The following is a 19139-nucleotide window of genomic DNA, read 5'->3' as shown; positions in this document are numbered from 1 at the left end:
GTTATGAACATGTTTTTCTTTTTAATATTTATGTTTTTAATAAGTATGTTAGGAAAACTGCCATATGTACCTATCAGCAATGGATAAGGTTGAACACTGACTTCCAAGGTAGCCATAGAGAAGATATATATATCTACTGTTACAGCATCGATTCTCTGTCCTTCTGTATAAAATGTCCCCATATAAGCAGTGTGATATAACATGATACATGTATATGTGTATAATTAACCTAATATGCTCTTATTCATTTATAAACTGTAGGGACTGGATCTGATCACACATGAAAAGCACATTGCGGTTTTATGTCAGATGCTGACATATAGATCCTAATGGAGAACATATTGATATTCATGTTTTAGTGCTTGAAGCTCCCTCCAGATGATAAGTGTGTCCTCCGGATCAGCACAAGTGGGAGGGGTGTGACAATCCACACGGATCGGGACTTGTGAAGTCGGTGATATAATCACTGCATACATTTATATCCTGTCAGTTTTAAGACATGCATTTAGGGCAATGTCTCTGCCTTTGCATGTGGGTAAGAAAACAACTCTTTTGTCAGGAAGGTATTGGTATATTTTACATCTACATGTATTTACCTTGGTGATGGTTAAACTGAGCCATATACAGTAGGGATGTTCACTGACCCCCGTGTTTTGGTTTTGGATCCGTATTAACTTTGTGTTTTGGCAAAACCGCCCTCACGTGTTTTGGTTTTAGATCTGTATTTTTATTTTTTTTTAAAAAAAAAAAAATTGCTAAAAAATGCTAAAATCACATAATTTGGCTCTTTTTTTGTTCCTACATTATTATTAACCTCAATAACATTAATTTCCAGTCATTTCCAGTCAATTTATGGCAAGTGACAAGAACACTGCTACCCCTCCTGTTTCTGTGTGAGCAATGGCACTGAGCAATGTCACCGGAGAATGGTAGAGTGACAAGGACACTGCTACCCCTCCTGTTTCTGTGTGAGCAATGTCACTGGAGACTGGAGAGTGACAAGGACACTGCTACCCCTGTTTCTGTGTGAGCAATGGCACTGAGCAATGTCACTGGAGAATGGAGAGTGACAAGAACACTGCTACCCCTATTTCTTTATAAGCAATGGCGCTGGATTTCCTGGGGAGGGAGGTACTTATGGAATCCAAAACCTGCGAAATCCAACGACACATTTATTGATTTTCTAATAACCTTTACTAATCAACTGATCACATCCTTTACCTCCAGCTGTGGTGTTTGGATATTTGGAAGCTACGAATCCTCTAACACTACTGCCTACACAAAGTTTATGATCTCTTGACGAACGTGATAACTTTGATATCAGCCCATTTGCTTTTTACTTATATTGCGGGTCAGGTCTATACCCAAGTAAGCGTCCACTGACTTGTTTTGTATGATAATCAGTAACATGGGTTAGTTCCTTCACGTATAGATAACATTTATTGTAGTGTGCAATACAGTGCTCCTGAATACTTTTTGAGTGGTATTTCTTTTGGTGCAAAAAGGACGCATAGAGCCTGAGTCATTAGGGAGAGCAAAGCAAAAAAATGGCAAAACCATGTTGCATTGGAGGAGGGGGGAGGGATAAATTTAAAATGTGGGGACAGATTTATATTTGGGGTAGGGCATGTCCTAGATTAACTTTAAATTTCAGTGTAAAAATAAAGCTATGAAGTATTTGTGTGCTATATCAAACAGCAGCCAGTGTTTAACTTATGTGCAAAATAATAAACTAATTTGCACCCCTTGCATTGCAACATGGTTTGTCCTGGACAAAATGTACTCCTTTTTTTGCCTAACTTTCCTTAATGACTCAGCCCTGTAAAGTTTATTAACCATTTCTCACCAAAAATTAACTTTTATTTTATTGTAAGTATTGTACAACCCCCGCGTGTTGGTGCCTTGTTGTTTCCTGGGGGACTCCAGCTGTTGGATTCCTAAGCTGTAACTATCATAACATCATTCCCAGTTTGACAATGAATGAAAGTGTAGTAGCAGAACAAGGCTGGATAGCACATGGGGTGTTTCATCAGGTACATGTCAAACTGGAAATATCGTTATACGATCTACCACATAACAACACAACCTCTTTAGTAAGGACAACTGTGCGTGACTGGGACCCTGGAATAGAAGACAACGGACCTGGAATGTTGGGTGGGATGGGGGTTGACTAGTGGGCTACTAAACTCATTATCCAGGTAATGTAATAATCTTATTTTTAGGCATAAGACCCCTTAGTGGCAGAATGCAGTTGCAACATATAAAATTATAGTATAAAGTCAGCACAATACTTTGTATAGCGCTACATACACAAAGTAAATAATGTAAAATTCGTTGTCTTGGGAACTTCTATTTAAAGACAAGTTATTATTAAGTAAACGGTCCCTTTTACTTATTGTGGGAAAGAAAAGCAAAGTCGTATCAGTCAGTGCAGGCAGAATATCCTGGTCATTGATGTAGCATGTAATGTGGGACAATGGGCGACTCGAACACTAATTATGTACAGGAAGAAACTGTCGTATTAAGGAAGCAAATAAGATTTGTCTAGAAAGACCAGTCAAGGCAAAATACATGTAAGATACATACATTTGATTTACATATGTTCAATATACATACATTTCATTTACATACATTGGATCTGACTATCGGGCTTTAAATGGCTCACAGGGATGCTAATAGGGACATTATAAACTGTTTTTTTTCCCTTTTTAATTGGTATTTTTAACCCAGGGAAATGTCTGTATGAATGACTTTCACCCGTTATTTTCTTCTACCATTTTATTCTGTTTCACTTGGTTTATCTTTCATAACATTGCAAATAATTTTAGCAATTCTTTATTCTCTGCTCCTTTATTTCCCTCTGTGTTATGACAATAGGACTCAGACACAGAAAGGTGAATCCTGGCATGAAAAAAGTAAACACCACAAGGACTGAAACAAATAATGCAAATTATGTTGTTCTTAGGAGTCATTCGCAAATAATTGGTACATTTATAATATTTGCTTACAGATTAGGGACATTTGTATTTTTTTTAATTTTTATTTACCTTTTCACTGTGGACTTTGCTGTAGTAACTTTGATCTATGACGTCAGGGTACATGTTGGAGGCAGAAGGGTTCTGCTGCTGGGAAAACTGTACTAGGAGAAAGTAGGGAAAGGGGGCGACTTCCAAGGGATGAAGCTAGTGACGGTCTGCGCCATTACTGGCTGACAAGGCTTTAGTTTGCCCCTTGCACTAAAACCCAACATCCAGTTGGAGGTTAGTGCAGTAACTGGACCTCTGACTGCCAACACTGATGCTTCCTTCTCCCAGGGAAAGATGTCATAAGGGGCAGTGTATATATGTATATGTGTGTGTGTATATGTGTGTGTGTGTATATGTGTATATATATACATACATATGGGCCCAGTACAAATATATATATTTGTACTGGGCCCATAAAACCTCTATTTGCGCCACCGGGTAGAATGATTGCTTATCCTTACTCTACCGAAGCCTTCCAACATGTGGAAATATGGAAACATTATCTCCATATTTGTGACTATTAAAATACATGTTTTCAAAGCTATGTTAAAACTTTAACTAAGAATCTACAGCTGCAATAACCTTGTAGGGCCTGAGTCATTAAGGAGAACAAGGCAAAAAAGGAGTAAATTCTCTCCAGGACGAACCATATTACCATGCGAGGGGTGCAAATTAGTTTATTAGTTTGCACGTAAGGAAAATACTGGCTGCTTTTTCATGTAGCACAGAAATACTTGATAGCTTTATTTTTACACTGAGATTTAAAGTTGATCTTGGACATACCCTACCCCAACTATAAATCTGTCCCCACATTTTATATTTACCTTCCCCTCCAATGCAACATGGTTTTGACCAGGTACAAAGTTACTCCTTTTTTATGCTTTGCTCTCCTTAATGACTCAGGCCCATAGAGCTTAAACTTCCTTTAAGATATGATTTCATGTTGATCTGTGCAGCTGAAATGTAAGTCAGACAATATTATATTATAATACATGAATTTATTGATTCAGGCACTGTAATGTAGGTGACTATCGTTATGCCATTGTTCATGTGAATCTTTGGAATAGTCCTGTGCCTATTACATATCTGTTAAAACCTATTTACTAACCTCATGCTGTGTGCAGAATAAGTCATTTGAGGTAAACTTATCTGGAATGAGCTTTTTAGCTGCTGCCACTGTTGCTGTCAGTAGCGGAAATACATTTGTCATTTTGCTTATCGAACTTTGAAACTATTTAAATATTCCCCTCTGTCCTGGATATGAAGTTTTCAGGGTACAACGGTGACACAGAGCTTAGCATTTCTACCTCACACCACTTGGGGTCATGGGCTTGATTCCGACTAGGGCCCCATCTGTAGCAGCAGGTGGGGGCTATTGATTTATTATGGGTCATTTTTTTTATTAAATGTGGGGGTATATTAATGTAATGTGGGGTTGTTCAGGCTATTAATATATTGTAGGGGATACTAATGCAATGTGTGTCTATTAAATGTGGGGGCTAATAATTTAATGATGGGACCATTCAGAGAGAAGGAGGTCTATTTATCAAATGTGGGTGTTATTGATTTAATGTCAGGGCTGTTTGAGAGGCCTAAAATGTTCACTCTGTTGGCTTTCCACGTCATGAATTGGACCTTTTCATTTTCCATACAGGATCCCAACACCAGCAGCAGCAGGAAGTCACTAGTAGCATAAGGTTGTCAGCAACACCAGCAGCAGGTAGTCACTAGCAGCATAAGGTAGTCAGCAACACCAGCAGCATCAGGTAGTCACTAGCAGCATAAGGTAGTCAGCAACACCAGCAGCAGCATCAGGTAGTCACTAGCAGCATAAGGTAGTCAGGTAGTCACTAGCAGCATAAGGTAGTCAGCAACACCAGCAGCAGCATAAGGTAGTCACTAGCAGCATAAGGTAGTCACTAGCAGCATAAGGTAGTCAGCAACACCAGCATCAGGTAGTCACTAGCAGCATAAGGTAGTCAGCAACACCAGCAGCAGCATCAGGTAGTCACTAGCAGCATAAGGTAGTCAGGTAGTCACTAGCAGCATAAGGTAGCCAGCAACACCAGCAGCAGCAGCAGCAGGTAGTCACTAGCAGCATAAGGTAGTCAGCAACACCAGCAGCAGCATCAGGTAGTCACTAGCAGCATAAGGTAGTCACTAGCAGCATAAGGTAGCCAGCAACACCAGCAGCAGCATCAGGTATTCAGAGGTAGGAGAGAGCAGCAAAGTCTACCAGCCGCCCTGATTCTGCCAGCAAAGTGCTGATTTTGGGGAAGTGTGGGTGGGGAAACATATGTGACAAGAGTAGGGAGGGCATATATCACATATGTTCCCCCACCATTCTCCCCTTGTCACATGAGGGAAGGGCCCAACCACTACTCTTGCACACAGATGCATTCAATTCATAAAACATCTCATTGCTGTCCAAATGGGAACAAACAAGAACTAAAAGGAGCAATCTTACAATCTAAAGGAAAATAGGAGTTTGATAGGTGAGATTAAATGCAACAGATTGTGTATTGGTCCAGCCAAATTGCATCTGGCATAGGGGCTAACGGGGCTATAGTATACAGTCACACAGCAATATTGGTTTGTAGGTTGTTTACGTCTAGAAAGAGCATACATAGTACAGGTTAAGTTACCTCCCAGATCTTTAGGACAGAATTGTAATGGGATCTGATGGAAACCAGTCGAACCGATGTGATCACACTGGCCATATTATTGTGTATCACTCCACACAGAACATTTCTGCAGAGAAAGTCTGTAAGCCTGTCAGCCACACTCTGTCTACTTTGTAAGATAAGCATTTGCCTCCTAATATGGCAACTGGCTACAGAAAACTTAAAGAGACCATGATGGACATTTTAGTTTATTCATATATATATATTATTCAGCTCTTTTCTGCTCAAGCTGTGATATACAGTATATTAATGTCAAATACTGGCTCTAGTTGCCTGTGTAGCGACACAGGTCTTTGTATTGGTCACCTCAAGCGAGCTTGGATACAATGGAATTATGTAAAGATGTCTTCTCTGGAACGACCTCCTTCGTTCCATTCGTCTCTCTCCTACTCTGTGCTCCTTCAAACGTGCACTCAAAACTCACCTCTTCCTCAAAGCCTACCAACCATCTACTTAACCCCCATCTCCTCCCTTTAGCTCGTCCTCCCTTCTCTCCTCTTGCCTCAACTGGCTCTTCTTGTGCCTGGTCTGTTTACCCTCCCTTAGGACGTAAGCTCTTATGAGCAGGGCCCCCTTCCCTTCTGTCTCCATACCTGTTCTTCCGCTCCGTCTTTACTGCATATGACTGGCCGAAGTTTCTGAAGTATTGGTACTTTTTGTTCATTGTTCTGTATGGTCTCACCCTGTATAGTCTACTGTTAGTACTGTGTGCGGCGCTGCGGATACCTTGTGGCGCCTAACAAATAAATGATAATAATAATAATACAAAAAGGGAATTAGTTTAAAGGAAAACTACTGTCAAATTAAACAATTTATCACTATTCCTTCTACTCTACAACTAGTAGAATTGCTGCTGTCTACTGATCACTCTGCTGGACACAGTAACTGTTTCTTCTCCAGGCATAAAACCCTGGAAAAAGGTTTCGGCATATAGTCTGTACTGTGGTCAACACAAATCTTCTATCAAGCTGCAGAATGCAGAGATCCAGCTTCTTGTCCACCATTCACTGCAGGCTGTGTATTCCGAACATTGTTGGCAAGTCCCACAATTTGGGACTTGCCCTCATAGGTGGCTCTTCCAAGTACTCAACTCTGGAGAAGTTTCAGACTGCAGTGACCTGGCTGGATGGTAAGCGACAGAGCAATGGAACAAACACACGGCAGTTCCTACCACATCTAGGACACATTGGCACACAGCAGTGGCAGAAAAGATAAATGGGGGTCCGCCCTCCCTCCCACCCACCGTGATGTTGGATCTTTAAAAGGAATTCAAAACTCCCGAGATCCGACAATGTCACAATGACGTTTTGCCTCGTGTTCAATTCCGAGGGCGCTCGCGGATCCCCTAAGTTCGGGTGTGTTCGGTTCTCGAGGAACCAAGCCTGAGCATCTCTAGTATTTATACAGAAAATAATGACTTTAAATACAAATAAAACCTTTTAATGCATATAGTTTTGTGACAGCAGAAGAGGATATAGACACAAAATACATTATGTACTTTATCTAGCACCTTCACCCTGTCAAAGCGTTCCATATATAGGATATTAGATGTAATCTAGTGCACTATATAACCTCTGAGAAGGAACTTGTGCAAGATGTTTAAACAATAAATCATCACACCATATTGATAGGACATTAAATATACATTAGTACGAAAAATTACTGAAAGATTTCAGGAGATTCTTAACTTGATCTTGATAAGTTCCATCAGTCAAAAGGCAGTTACTAGAGTTTTAAATTGCTATTAAAATTAACTTTTCATTTTCTCCTAATTAAAACTGGCTGCTACAGTATATCATGCCTGTTATTTCATCAGGAGTCTTTAATATTGTGGGGACATGACTAATGATGGGGAAGAGCTGATGAATTTAACATTTTCAAAGGCTACAAGTCATCTGGACCAGAGTAGGACAAGGCCACTTATAGCTCTGTATTACACTGTATTTTGTCTGATTATTATAGACAATGTAAATGCCAGTAATGTGGAAAAATCAATATTCACTGGTACCGCCCTAATACATGCGTTTCCATCGAATGTAGTGCCTCTTCCCAAACCCTAGGTATATTTAGGAGACCAGCAGCATACACCCAAAAATTGCTGCATGTCATTTTCAAATACTTTTTTTTTTTTTTTTTTTTTAATAGTTGTTTGTTTTAGAGTTAGGGTTACACTTAAATTAGCTCTAACCCTACTATAACCATTCACCCCAAAACAAACTAGCCTGACCCTAAGTTCAATTCCAATATGATTTTAAGTTAAAATTTAATTCAAAGAGAATGTAAGCGTGGGTGTAGAGCTTGGTTCAGGATTATGTAAGCAGGGTACTGATACCTATTTTTCGTGTTTTGCACTAGCAGTAATTTAACCTTGCATGAAGGAATCATGCTGTGGAATGTCCTTTTCCAACGGATTTTCCAAGTTTTACAAGTTACTTTTTAACATTTGGGGGTAAATGTATCAAGCTGAGAGTTTTCCAGCGGGTTTGAAAAGTGGAGATGTTGCCTATAGCAACCAATCAGATTCTAGCTATCATTTTGTAGAATATACCCTCAGCTTGATACATTTACCCCCTGATGTTTGGTCCACGTGGACTTGAATTGCCCTGTCGAGCGTAGCAGGTTGGCGACTAAATCATTAAAACGGTGCCTGCTGGCTGCTTGTGTGTAGAGTCCGATGCATGCGTACTTCGTCCGCGCTGGTTGTGATGGCGCTGCTCGGCTTGTGGCGCTGCTCAGTTTGTGATTGGTAGTGTGGTCGCGCGCTGAGAACTTACTGTGGGCGGTGACCGTTATGTTTCGTTACACAACTGACGTGTGTGGGTGTGTGTATACTGATTGACTACGTTATGTGAGTTCCGGAACCTGGCTATAGCAAGGTGCTCATGAGCTGTATGCGAGAGAAGGACGGTAGATGCTACTAGGTGACCATCATGAGAGGGCCACGGGAGATAAGGATGCCGCAAACATCTTGCCAATCTCCTGGTAAAATGGATAATCCATAAGGGGCAGCCATATGAAAGTGATCAGCTAAAAGTGAAAGTAATAAAGGACATAGATGTGTAGCCTGGGGTGAGCCGCAGAATCAGCTAAAGCATTTCACTTTGTAACCTCATCATGAGGTTTGAGATGTGAGAAGTGATAGGTAGCATTAAATCATTGAGAAATTGTGCTCTGTGTTTATTGCCATATTGTTGCGTAAGAATCCCCAGTGTAATCCCAGATCTTTCATAATTGAACAGAATAAAAGGTTTTGTGTAATCAGGAAGTACTAACGCAGGTGCTGATGAAATATTTTTGTTTGATAGAACTTAAAGGAGCCGAGTACCATGGATGGGGCTACGGTACGTTGTTATGTTAGTTTCTGCAAAGGTTTTACAATAGATGTTTATCCCGAAATACTGTGACATGCCTAAAAAATAAGTCCAGAATTTCTTAGGAGAAGGTTTAGAGGCAGATTCAATTCAGCGCAAGGTGCCGCTGAACATTGCCTTGATGTTCAGATGCGCTTATTGCTGGTTATTACGGTAAGTAATTTCGCCTCATTTTTCTGAGCACCTCTATGCAGCGCGAAGAAAAATGAACAGAGATTTCCGTAAAGTCCAAATTGAATCTGCCCCTTAGAGTGCTGGAAAGCGGTGGCTGTTTTCTTGTAGTACAGATATATTTCCTGAAATACATTACTTAATCTCATTGGAAAAATAGAGGAAAATATTGTCTCTTAAGCATATAAAAAATTCTGTCCTCGTTTATGGAGAGCGGCAGCGGACATTTTCTTGTAGTACTAGAGGCACAGCAGAGATATGGGATTTTAGTCTACCTGTCCGAAAGTTCTCCCAATGTTCAGGGAGCTCACGGACATTTCGGGAGAGTAGGCAGTTATATGATTCTGAGGTCCTTTAAGTAAAGGATTAATTTATTTGGATTTATCTTGAGTTTTGCAGGTTCTGCAGTAAGGATTATTATTTTAAACAAAATTGTGTTGTAGGTTTTACAGATAATGGGGGAGGTACAGGCGTTTATGAATCAAAAAAGAGTATAAGGGTGAAAAAGGATGAGGGAGACATAACTTACACGTCATCAAATAGGTTCCATAATCAACCAAGAGGTGCAAACAACTGCTCTGAAAAGTATAATGTTACTATAGTGCTATAGGGGATGCCAACAGGAAGGACGTCAATGCCAGGCCGACCCCTTTAGGCCCCAGTAAGGCCAGGACCACAGACCAGGACACCCTTGGTGGATACACCACTGCAGTCAGGGCATTTATTTCACGTTATCTTTCTGCATTTTAATGAATGTATGTTTTTTAACTTTCCTTCTTGGTGTTTCTAGTAAGACTCCATATGTGACTTATTCACTAGAAGGTTTGTTTGAATTATAATGTTCATTCTGTTTTGTAAATTACTATAATGCAGCTTCTCTAAGGGATTCCAGCTATATAGGCCATTCTGACAGTTGAGCAATTTATTCATTAACCAGCTGGGTTTTGAGTATATTTGGTGGTTTGTTAAGGTGCTCCTCCTTTGTTTATAGCGGTGTATGGTAGTTGTTAGTCCTGGACTAAATTTCCTTCACCAGCTACAGCAACAGTGACATCCGCAGTATGCAAGAAATTGTAGGCAACTTGCTAAAAGAACATATACTCTATGGGCCTGATTCATTAAGGAGAGCAAAGCATAAAAAAGTAGTAACTGTGCACCTGGGCAAAACTATGTTGCATTGGAGGGAGATGTATGTGTGTATGTATGTATGTATGTATGTATGTATGTATATGTGTGTGTGTGTGTATATATATATATATATATATATATATATATATATATATATATATATATATATATATATATATATATATATATATATATATATATATATACAAGTTAACCCGTGCATGATACTCATGCATTCTAGTCAAATCAAGCTATTAAAGGTGTTAAAAAGGTTCTTGTCATGCATTTGGGCCATAGCCCAGGCCTCAACCACCAACCACTCCCCACTGTCACCCCTGGCAACCACCAACCACTCCCAACTGTCACTTCTTCTTCAAGAAATATATATATATTTTTTTTAAATCTTTATAAACACTTTTAACAATTAACAAATTAAATTAACAAATTAAAAACATCTTAGTATACCAAATTTCAGCCCTTTCTGAATTTTTTTTTCCACACACACTAAGAATTTAGTAGGTCAGTGTATAACTCCGCCCAGCAGGTGGCGCTGCAGCTTGGTTTTATTTTTCCCACACACACACAGACAGACTAACACACGCCACTAGACATTTATATTATAGATATATATATATATATACACATATATATGGTGTAAATTTCAATACAATAGCCACATTAAATATATATTTACTGGGAAAAATGTGGATGTGTTTAATACTTATTTCACCCGCTGTATATACATAAGTGACATGAATATATATATATATACAGACTCCTTTTTAAAAGCTATGCTTGTGTGTGGTGATTGTGTGTGTAAATACAAATGTAAAATCTAACACATCAAGCCCCGTACTCTCAATGTCATCAATGTCTTTTTCTTCCTTTTCAGCATCACTCTTGAAAGGACTGAAACATGCTAACATTGTGCTGCTCCATGATATCATCCACACCAAGGAGACGCTCACCCTGGTCTTTGAGTATGTGGTAAGTGATACTAAGAGAATGTACAGCGACTGTCAACATAAGATGTTAGTCTTTAACAATGGCGACATCCATGCTGGGCCGATGAAGCATACTTAGCTCTTGCTGTATATGTAATGACATTCGTCGTGATACTGCTTAAGCAGTGCATACTGACGTGTGATTGAACGAGTGTTAGAACTGTAATTGGAGGTTTTCTAAGAGGCGTGAAAACGCAGGAAGTGCTTCTGCTACTGCAGCTATTTATAATGTGATGTCCGGAGCGCGTGCTGAGATGAGGAAGAAAATAAAGTACCAATGGTTTAAGTTTTAATGGATTTTTATGAGATGAACAAAATAAAATGGCTTAAAAAAAAGATTAATTTGACATAGGAAAAATGAGTTGTTTCCATTATTTAATTATGGTCTCGGTCTACCCATTGACCTGTTACTTTCAAGTTGCCATCTGCACCTCCTTCTCTAACCTGTATTACACATTTATACACTGACCAGGGAATGACCGTTGTGTTAGGTAAACCGGCCATTCCTAACTCACCGCTCATTCACTGAGATGCTCCCTTAACGCGACTCGACCAACCTTAGAACGCTGGAGCATCTGAACATCGTTGCCTATCTGGTGCATCCCTTCATGGCACTTTTGAATGGGCTTCTTTTTAGCAAGATCATTTCCCATACGAAAGGACTATATAGTCCTGCAGGGGCTTTAGGAGCGTGAATTCATCTTAATGCAGTGGGCTCCCCAGAAGCCACATATAGCAACGTACATCCCAACATTCCGATTTTTGTAATCGAGACTGCGAGAAGGGGGAGCTCACACCTTGTGATGGAGACGTGGCCATATATTTCTGGGGCGTGGTCACATCACGATGGGGGCGTAGCTATGTCCTAGGGATGATTCTAGTTCTCCTAAAGCACTAGACTGCTGTGAGCATGACGTAACCCCCATCGTTCCCTGCAGTTAGGACAAAAGACTTGGTTGCTGCAATACGAGGACAGTCCCCCATAATAGGGACTGCCCCCCCCCCCCTAAATCTGGAGAGTTGGGAGGTAGTTACATATTGCCCATGGTAAATATCTGTTTTTAGTGTTGTGTTTAACCTCCCGTTATACTTTATTCCCAAAATATTACTTAATATACAAATGTATAAATATTTGCAATGCCCCTCAAATACTTGACTCATGCACAGATTTAATGTACTCCAGAAGCTGTATGTACCCGCATTAAAAATGCCTTAACCATGAGGATAAAGCCATTTCTGCATAGTTTATGGCTTAATACAGTGGTTCCCAAACTTTTTCAGTTTGTGGCACCCTTAGGGGGGAATTCAACTGCCCCCGAATTAGCGCGGTGTTAAAGTTATTACCGTTATTATTACGGTAATTTTAACCCTGATTTCTGCTGGCGTTGAAACTACCGTAATAATGCGCAGGCCACATTACTATTACCCGTAACACGGCCAATTGAATTCCCTCCTTAGAGTCTCCGAATAATTTTTTCATGACACCCCTCCAAAATAATTACAGAGCAGTCCCGTTTTATAAGTAGTTGGGTCAAAATAACGTAATAAGTATTTAGGTCAAGTCAGAAATACTTTGTAAGTTGTTTGCAAAAATAATAATACACATAAATCCAAGGGAAAATTAATATTTTTTCTATTTTTTTTATTAATTATATTTCTGTCAAAGAATAATTTACAGCTAATATTAAGAGGAATAAGATCAAAAAAAATAAATCAACAACATGTACAGAAATCATCACACTGTGCCCCTTTATCCTCACACTCTGTGCCCTCCTTCATCCTCATACTCTGTGCCCTCCTTCATCCACACACTCTGTGCCCTCCTTCATCCTCACACTCTGTGCCCCTTTATCCACACACTCTGTGCCCTCCTTCATCCTCACACTCTGTGCCCTCCTTCATCCTCACACTCTGTGCCCTCCTTCATCCACACACTCTGTGACCTCCTTCATCCTCACACTCTGTGCCCTCCTTCATCCTCATACTCTGTGCCCTCCTTCATCCTCACACTCTGTGCCCTCCTTCATCCTCACACTCTGTGACCTCCTTCATCCTCACACTCTGTGCCCTCCTTCATCCTCACACTCTGTGCCCTCCTTCATCCTCACACTCTGTGACCTCCTTCATCCTCATACTCTGTGCCCTCCTTCATCCTCATACTCTGTGTCCTCCTTCATCCTCATACTCTGTGTCCCTTCATCCTCACACTCTGTGCCCTCCTTCATCCTCACACTCTGTGCCCTCCTTCATCCTCACACTCTGTGCCCTCCTTCATCTCCACACACTCTGTGCCCTCCTTCATCCTCACACTCTGTGCCCTCCTTCATCCACACACTCTGTGCCCTCCTTCATCCTCACACTCTGTGCCCCTTTATCCTCACACTCTGTGCCCCTTCATCCTCACACTCTGTGCCCCTTTATCCTCACACTCTGTGCCCCTTCATCCTCACACTCTGTGCCATCCTTCATCCTCATACTCTGTGCCCTCCTTCATCCTCATACTCTGTGTCCCTTCATCCTCACACTCTGTGCCCTCCTTCATCCACACACTCTGTGCCCTCCTTCATCCTCACACTCTGTGCCCTCCTTCATCCACACACTCTGTGCCCTCCTTCATCCTCACACTCTGTGCCCTCCTTCATCCACACACTCTGTGCCCTCCTTCATCCTCACACTCTGTGCCCCTTCATCCTCACACTCTGTGCCATCCTTCATCCTCATACTCTGTGCCCTCCTTCATCCTCATACTCTGTGTCCCTTCATCCTCACACTCTGTGCCCTCCTGTATCCACACACTCTGTGCCCTCCTTCATCCTCACACTCTGTGCCCTCCTTCATCCACACACTCTGTGCCCTCCTTCATCCTCACACTCTGTGCCCTCCTTCATCTCCGCACACTCTGTGCCCTCCTTCATCCACACACTCTGTGCCCTCCTTCATCCTCACACTCTGTGCCCTCCTTCATCTCCACACACTCTGTGCCCTCCTTCATCCTCACACTCTGTGCCCTCCTTCATCCTCATACTCTGTGCCCTCCTTCATCCTCATACTCTGTGTCCCTTCATCCTCACACTCTGTGCCCTCCTTCATCCTCATACTCTGTGCCATCCTTCATCCTCATACTCTGTGCCCTCCTTCATCCTCATACTCTGTGTCCCTTCATCCTCACACTCTGTGCCCTCCTTCATCCACACACTCTGTGCCCTCCTTCATCCACACACTCTGTGCCCTCCTTCATCCTCACACTCTGTGCCCTCCTTCATCTCCGCACACTCTGTGCCCTCCTTCATCCACACACTCTGTGCCCTCCTTCATCCTCACACTCTGTGCCCTCCTTCATCTCCACACACTCTGTGCCCTCCTTCATCCTCACACTCTGTGCCCTCCTTCATCCTCATACTCTGTGCCCTCCTTCATCCTCATACTCTGTGTCCCTTCATCCTCACACTCTGTGCCCTCCTTCATCCACACACTCTGTGCCCTCCTTCATCCACACACTCTGTGCCCTCCTTCATCCTCACACTCTGTGCCCTCCTTCATCTCCACACACTCTGTGCCCTCCTTCATCCACACACTCTGTGCCCTCCTTCATCCTCACACTCTGTGCCCTCCTTCATCTCCACACACTCTGTGCCCTCCTTCATCCTCACACTCTGTGCCCTCCTTCATCCTCATACTCTGTGCCCCTTCATCCTCACACTCTGTGCCCTCCTTCATCCTCATACTCTGTGCCCTCCTTCATCCTCACTCTCTGTGCCCTCCTTCATCCTCACACTCTGTGCCCTCCTTCATCCTCACACTCTGTGCCCTCTTTCATCCTCACAGTCTGTGCCCTCCTTCATCCTCACAGTCTGTGCCCTCCTTCATTCTCACACTCTGTGCCTTCCTTCATCCACACACTCTGTGCCCTCCTTAATCTCCACACACTCTGTGCCCTCCTTCATCCACACAATCTGTGCCCTTCTTCATCCTCACACTCTGTGCCTTCCTTCATCCACACACTCTGTGCCCTCCTTCATCCTCACACTCTGTGCCCTCCTTCATCCTCACACTCTGTGCCCTCCTTCATCCTCACACTCTGTGCCCTCCTTCATCCACACAGTCTGTGCCCTCCTTTATCCACACAATCTGTGCCCTCCTTCATCCTCACACTCTGTGCCTTCCTTCATCCACACACTCTGTGCTCTCCTTCATCCTCACACTCTGTGTCCTCCTTCATCCTCACACTCTGTGCCCTCCTTCATTCTCACACTCTGTGTCCTCCTTCATCCTCACACTCTGTGCCCTCCTTCATCCTCACACTCTGTGCCCTCCTTCATCCTCACAGTCTGTGCCCTCCTTCATCCTCACACTCTGTGCCCTCCTTCATCCTCACACTCTGTGCCCTCCTTCATTCACACACTCTGTGCCCTCCTTCATCCTCACAGTCTGTGCCCTCCTTCATTCTCACAGTCTGTGCCCTCTTTCATCCACACGCTCTGTGCCCTCCTTCATCCACACGCTCTGTGCCCTCCTTCATCCACACGCTCTGTGCCCTCCTTCATCCACATGCTCTGTGCCCTCTTTCATCCTTTATTCTTTTGCCCCTCCATTGCTGCTTCCTATCACCATTTCCCCTCTGTTTCTTTACTTACCATACTTGGCCTTCTTTCTCCTATTTCTTCTGTCTTCTCTTCTGTCTTCTTTCTTCCGGCTCCTCTCTCCTGCCGCTTCTCACTGAATATGTCGGACGTGATGACGTCACGCTCGACATTCAGGGAGAAGCGAGGAGGGAGGAGGATGCTTGGTCCTGGGCGCCGGCGGATTGGAAAGTTTTGGTTTTTTCCCCCCTGGACACGGCACCCCTATAACAGCGCCGTGGCACCCCTGGGAGCCGCAGAGCACACTTTGGGAGCCACTGGCTTAATAAATACTCTCCTTAGTGTTATCACTGGCCAACAAGCTGTTAATACTGCAATGTTTTTTTAGTGAGCAGTAATTGTTATGCAACAACTCCTGTGAGGTTTTTTTTTTGCTAGCAGACAAATAATCATTGTGCATATAAGGTTGCTGTCTGCATGGGTAGATGTAAAGCATCACGCAGCATGCAGTGCTATAATACAAGTGTGATACATGTAATTTAGGTATCCGTGTTACCTTTATTGTGATTTTGTACTTTTAGCTAACAATTAAAGCTTCAAGCTGCTAAATAGACAATACTGTGATTTTCACTTTATCCAGCTGTACTGAAGGCATTGCAGCTTGTAACACATAATTAATCCCTCTTCAGCTTCTTGGAAAACATATGGTATTTGTGCAAAAATACACTATCTTTCAGCTGTAAAAATCATGGGACGTTGGCATAATTAAACTCTTCAACACACCAGATGGATTGAAGTAGGTGGAATTGATACAGAGAGAAAATTACCTTGAATACAGTACATTTTCTGCTATATTAATCCCAGATGGGCAGTGAAGAGGTAGAAAATAAATTTTTCACTTGGATTTTATCTCTGATATTCTTTAACACTCTCATCTAGTTATAATTATCTTGCTCTGGCCAGGATTGTAATGGGTTGGATGTATCAAGGTTTACTTAACATGAACGTAATTTGATGCGTTTAAAAATGCGTTTAGCTGTCCGACTAGTACATAGATATGATTTACACCCGTGTTCTGCACTAAAGGAATGTTACCTCGCAGTCCTCCCTCCTACAACTATAGGATCCCCCATCATTAATTACAATAGGATCCCCCATCATTAATTACAATGTTTACATCATACCTGCCAACTCTCCCGAAATGTCCGGGAGACTCCCGAATTCTGGGTGGGTCTCCCGGACTCCCGGGAGAGTATGACAGTCTCCCGCATCTGCCCACTTCCTAGTGAAGTGGACAGAATTAGATCCAAAATGTCGCGATTCACGCCCCGCTCCCCCGCTGTAAAATGACACGTGTGCGTCATTATGTCACGGGGGCCAAAATGACGCGATTTTTGGAGTCCCGTCTCCTGCACGCCCATCTGTTTCCTAGAGCACCCGGATCATACTTGCCATAAGTTGGCATGTATGGTTTACATACATTTTCTCCTAAATTTCTGCTCAGCTTAGCCTCACATAGGTCGCAAATAAATCATGAGAGTGAGGGAACATTTGGACTGTACTTACTACATGTGTTACTGTCATATACATGTTGTTCGAATTGCATCTTCAAATAAGCTGTTCCATAGAAATTGAGCAGATAGTGAACTCTCCAAAATTCCTACTAAAATAAATGTATTTAGTAAGGATATGACACTATTTGATGAATGCATACCCTGCAAAAAATTTTCACCCAAACCATACCCCCATTTACCCAAACCATGACCAGATTAAATCATTTGCGTACAAATCATTAATTTACATTCATTTTGTGAGAGATTTACACATTTTTACATTACCATTCACTTCGTTACCTACTAATGCTGAATCACACAGGCCTTTTACAATGACACAAATTACTGTCCAGCCCTTAGTAGGTAATAACCATGGAATGCGAAAGTGTGTCATGCACAATGGGTGATATGATCCGTAGGGCTGGATCTTCTGTATACGGGTGACAGGTGCTGGATCTTCTGTATATGGGTGACAGGTGCTGGCTCTTCTGTATACGGGTGACAGGTGCTGGCTCTTCTGTATACAGGTGACAGGTGCTGGATCTTCTGTATACAGGTGACAGGTGCTGGCTCTTCTGTATACAGGTGACAGGTGCTGTCTCTTCTGTATACAGGTGACAGGTGCTGGATCTTCTGTATACAGGTGACAGGTGCTGGATCTTCTGTATACGGGTGACAGGTGCTGGCTCTTCTGTATACAGGTGACAGGTGCTGTCTCTTCTGTATACAGGTGACAGGTGCTGGATCTTCTGTATACAGGTGACAGGTGCTGTCTCTTCTGTATACGGGTGACAGGTGCTGGCTCTTCTGTATACAGGTGGCAGGGGCTGGCTCTTCTTTATACGGGTGGCAGGGGCTGGCTTTTCTGTATACGGGTGGCAGGGGCTGGCTCTTCTGTATACAGGTGACAGGTGCTGGCTCGTCTGTATACGGGTGACAGGTGCTGGCTCGTCTGTATACAGGTGACAGGTGCTGTCTTTTCTGTATACGGGGTGGCAGGTGCTGTCTCTTCTGTATACGGGGTGGCAGGTGCTGGCTCTTCTGTATACAGGTGGCAGGTGCTGGCTCTTCTGTATACAGGTGGCAGGTGCTGGCTCTTCTGTATACAGGTGACAGGTGCTGACTCTTCTGTATACGGGTGACAGGTGCTGACTCTTCTGTATATGGGTGGCAGGTGCTGGCTCTTCTGTATACGGGTGGCAGGGGCTGGCTCTTCTGTATACAGGTGACAGGTGCTGGCTCCTCTGTATACAGGTGACAGGTGCTGGCTCCTCTGTATACGGGAGGCAGGGGCTGGCTCTTCTGTATACAGGTGGCAGGGACTGGCTCCTCTGTATACAGGTGACAGGTGCTGTCTCTTCTGTATACAGGTGGCAGGGGCTGGCTCCTCTGTATACAAGTGACAGGTGCTGTCTCTTCTGTATACAGGTGGCAGGGGCTGGCTCCTCTGTATATAGGTGACAGGTGCTGTCTCTTCTGTATACGGGAGGCAGGGGCTGGCTCTTCTGTATACAGGTGACAGGTGCTGTCTCTTCTGTATACAGGTGGCAGGGGCTGGCTCTTCTGTATACGGGTGGCAGGTGCTGGCTCGTCTTCATGTGATCTATTATACATGACAATTT

The 19139-nt window shown here is 42.8% G+C and overlaps 1 protein-coding gene across 3 annotated transcripts in view; it reads left to right on the top strand.

The window, feature by feature from the left end:
• Positions 1-19139, top strand: part of CDK14 (cyclin dependent kinase 14) — a 453985-nt gene that overhangs the window by 149782 nt on the left and 285064 nt on the right. For all 3 annotated transcript variants that reach the window (XM_075211845.1, XM_075211846.1, XM_075211847.1), the window contains one exon: positions 11273-11367. In XM_075211845.1, coding sequence (XP_075067946.1) covers positions 11273-11367 — 95 coding nt within the window. The remainder of the gene's footprint in view (positions 1-11272; positions 11368-19139) is intronic.

Source organism: Mixophyes fleayi, chromosome 5 (assembly GCF_038048845.1).
Source record: "Mixophyes fleayi isolate aMixFle1 chromosome 5, aMixFle1.hap1, whole genome shotgun sequence".
Taxonomy (NCBI): domain Eukaryota; kingdom Metazoa; phylum Chordata; class Amphibia; order Anura; family Limnodynastidae; genus Mixophyes; species Mixophyes fleayi.
Note: the sequence above shows the minus strand (reverse complement) of the source record. Positions and strands in the feature narration are given on the sequence as shown.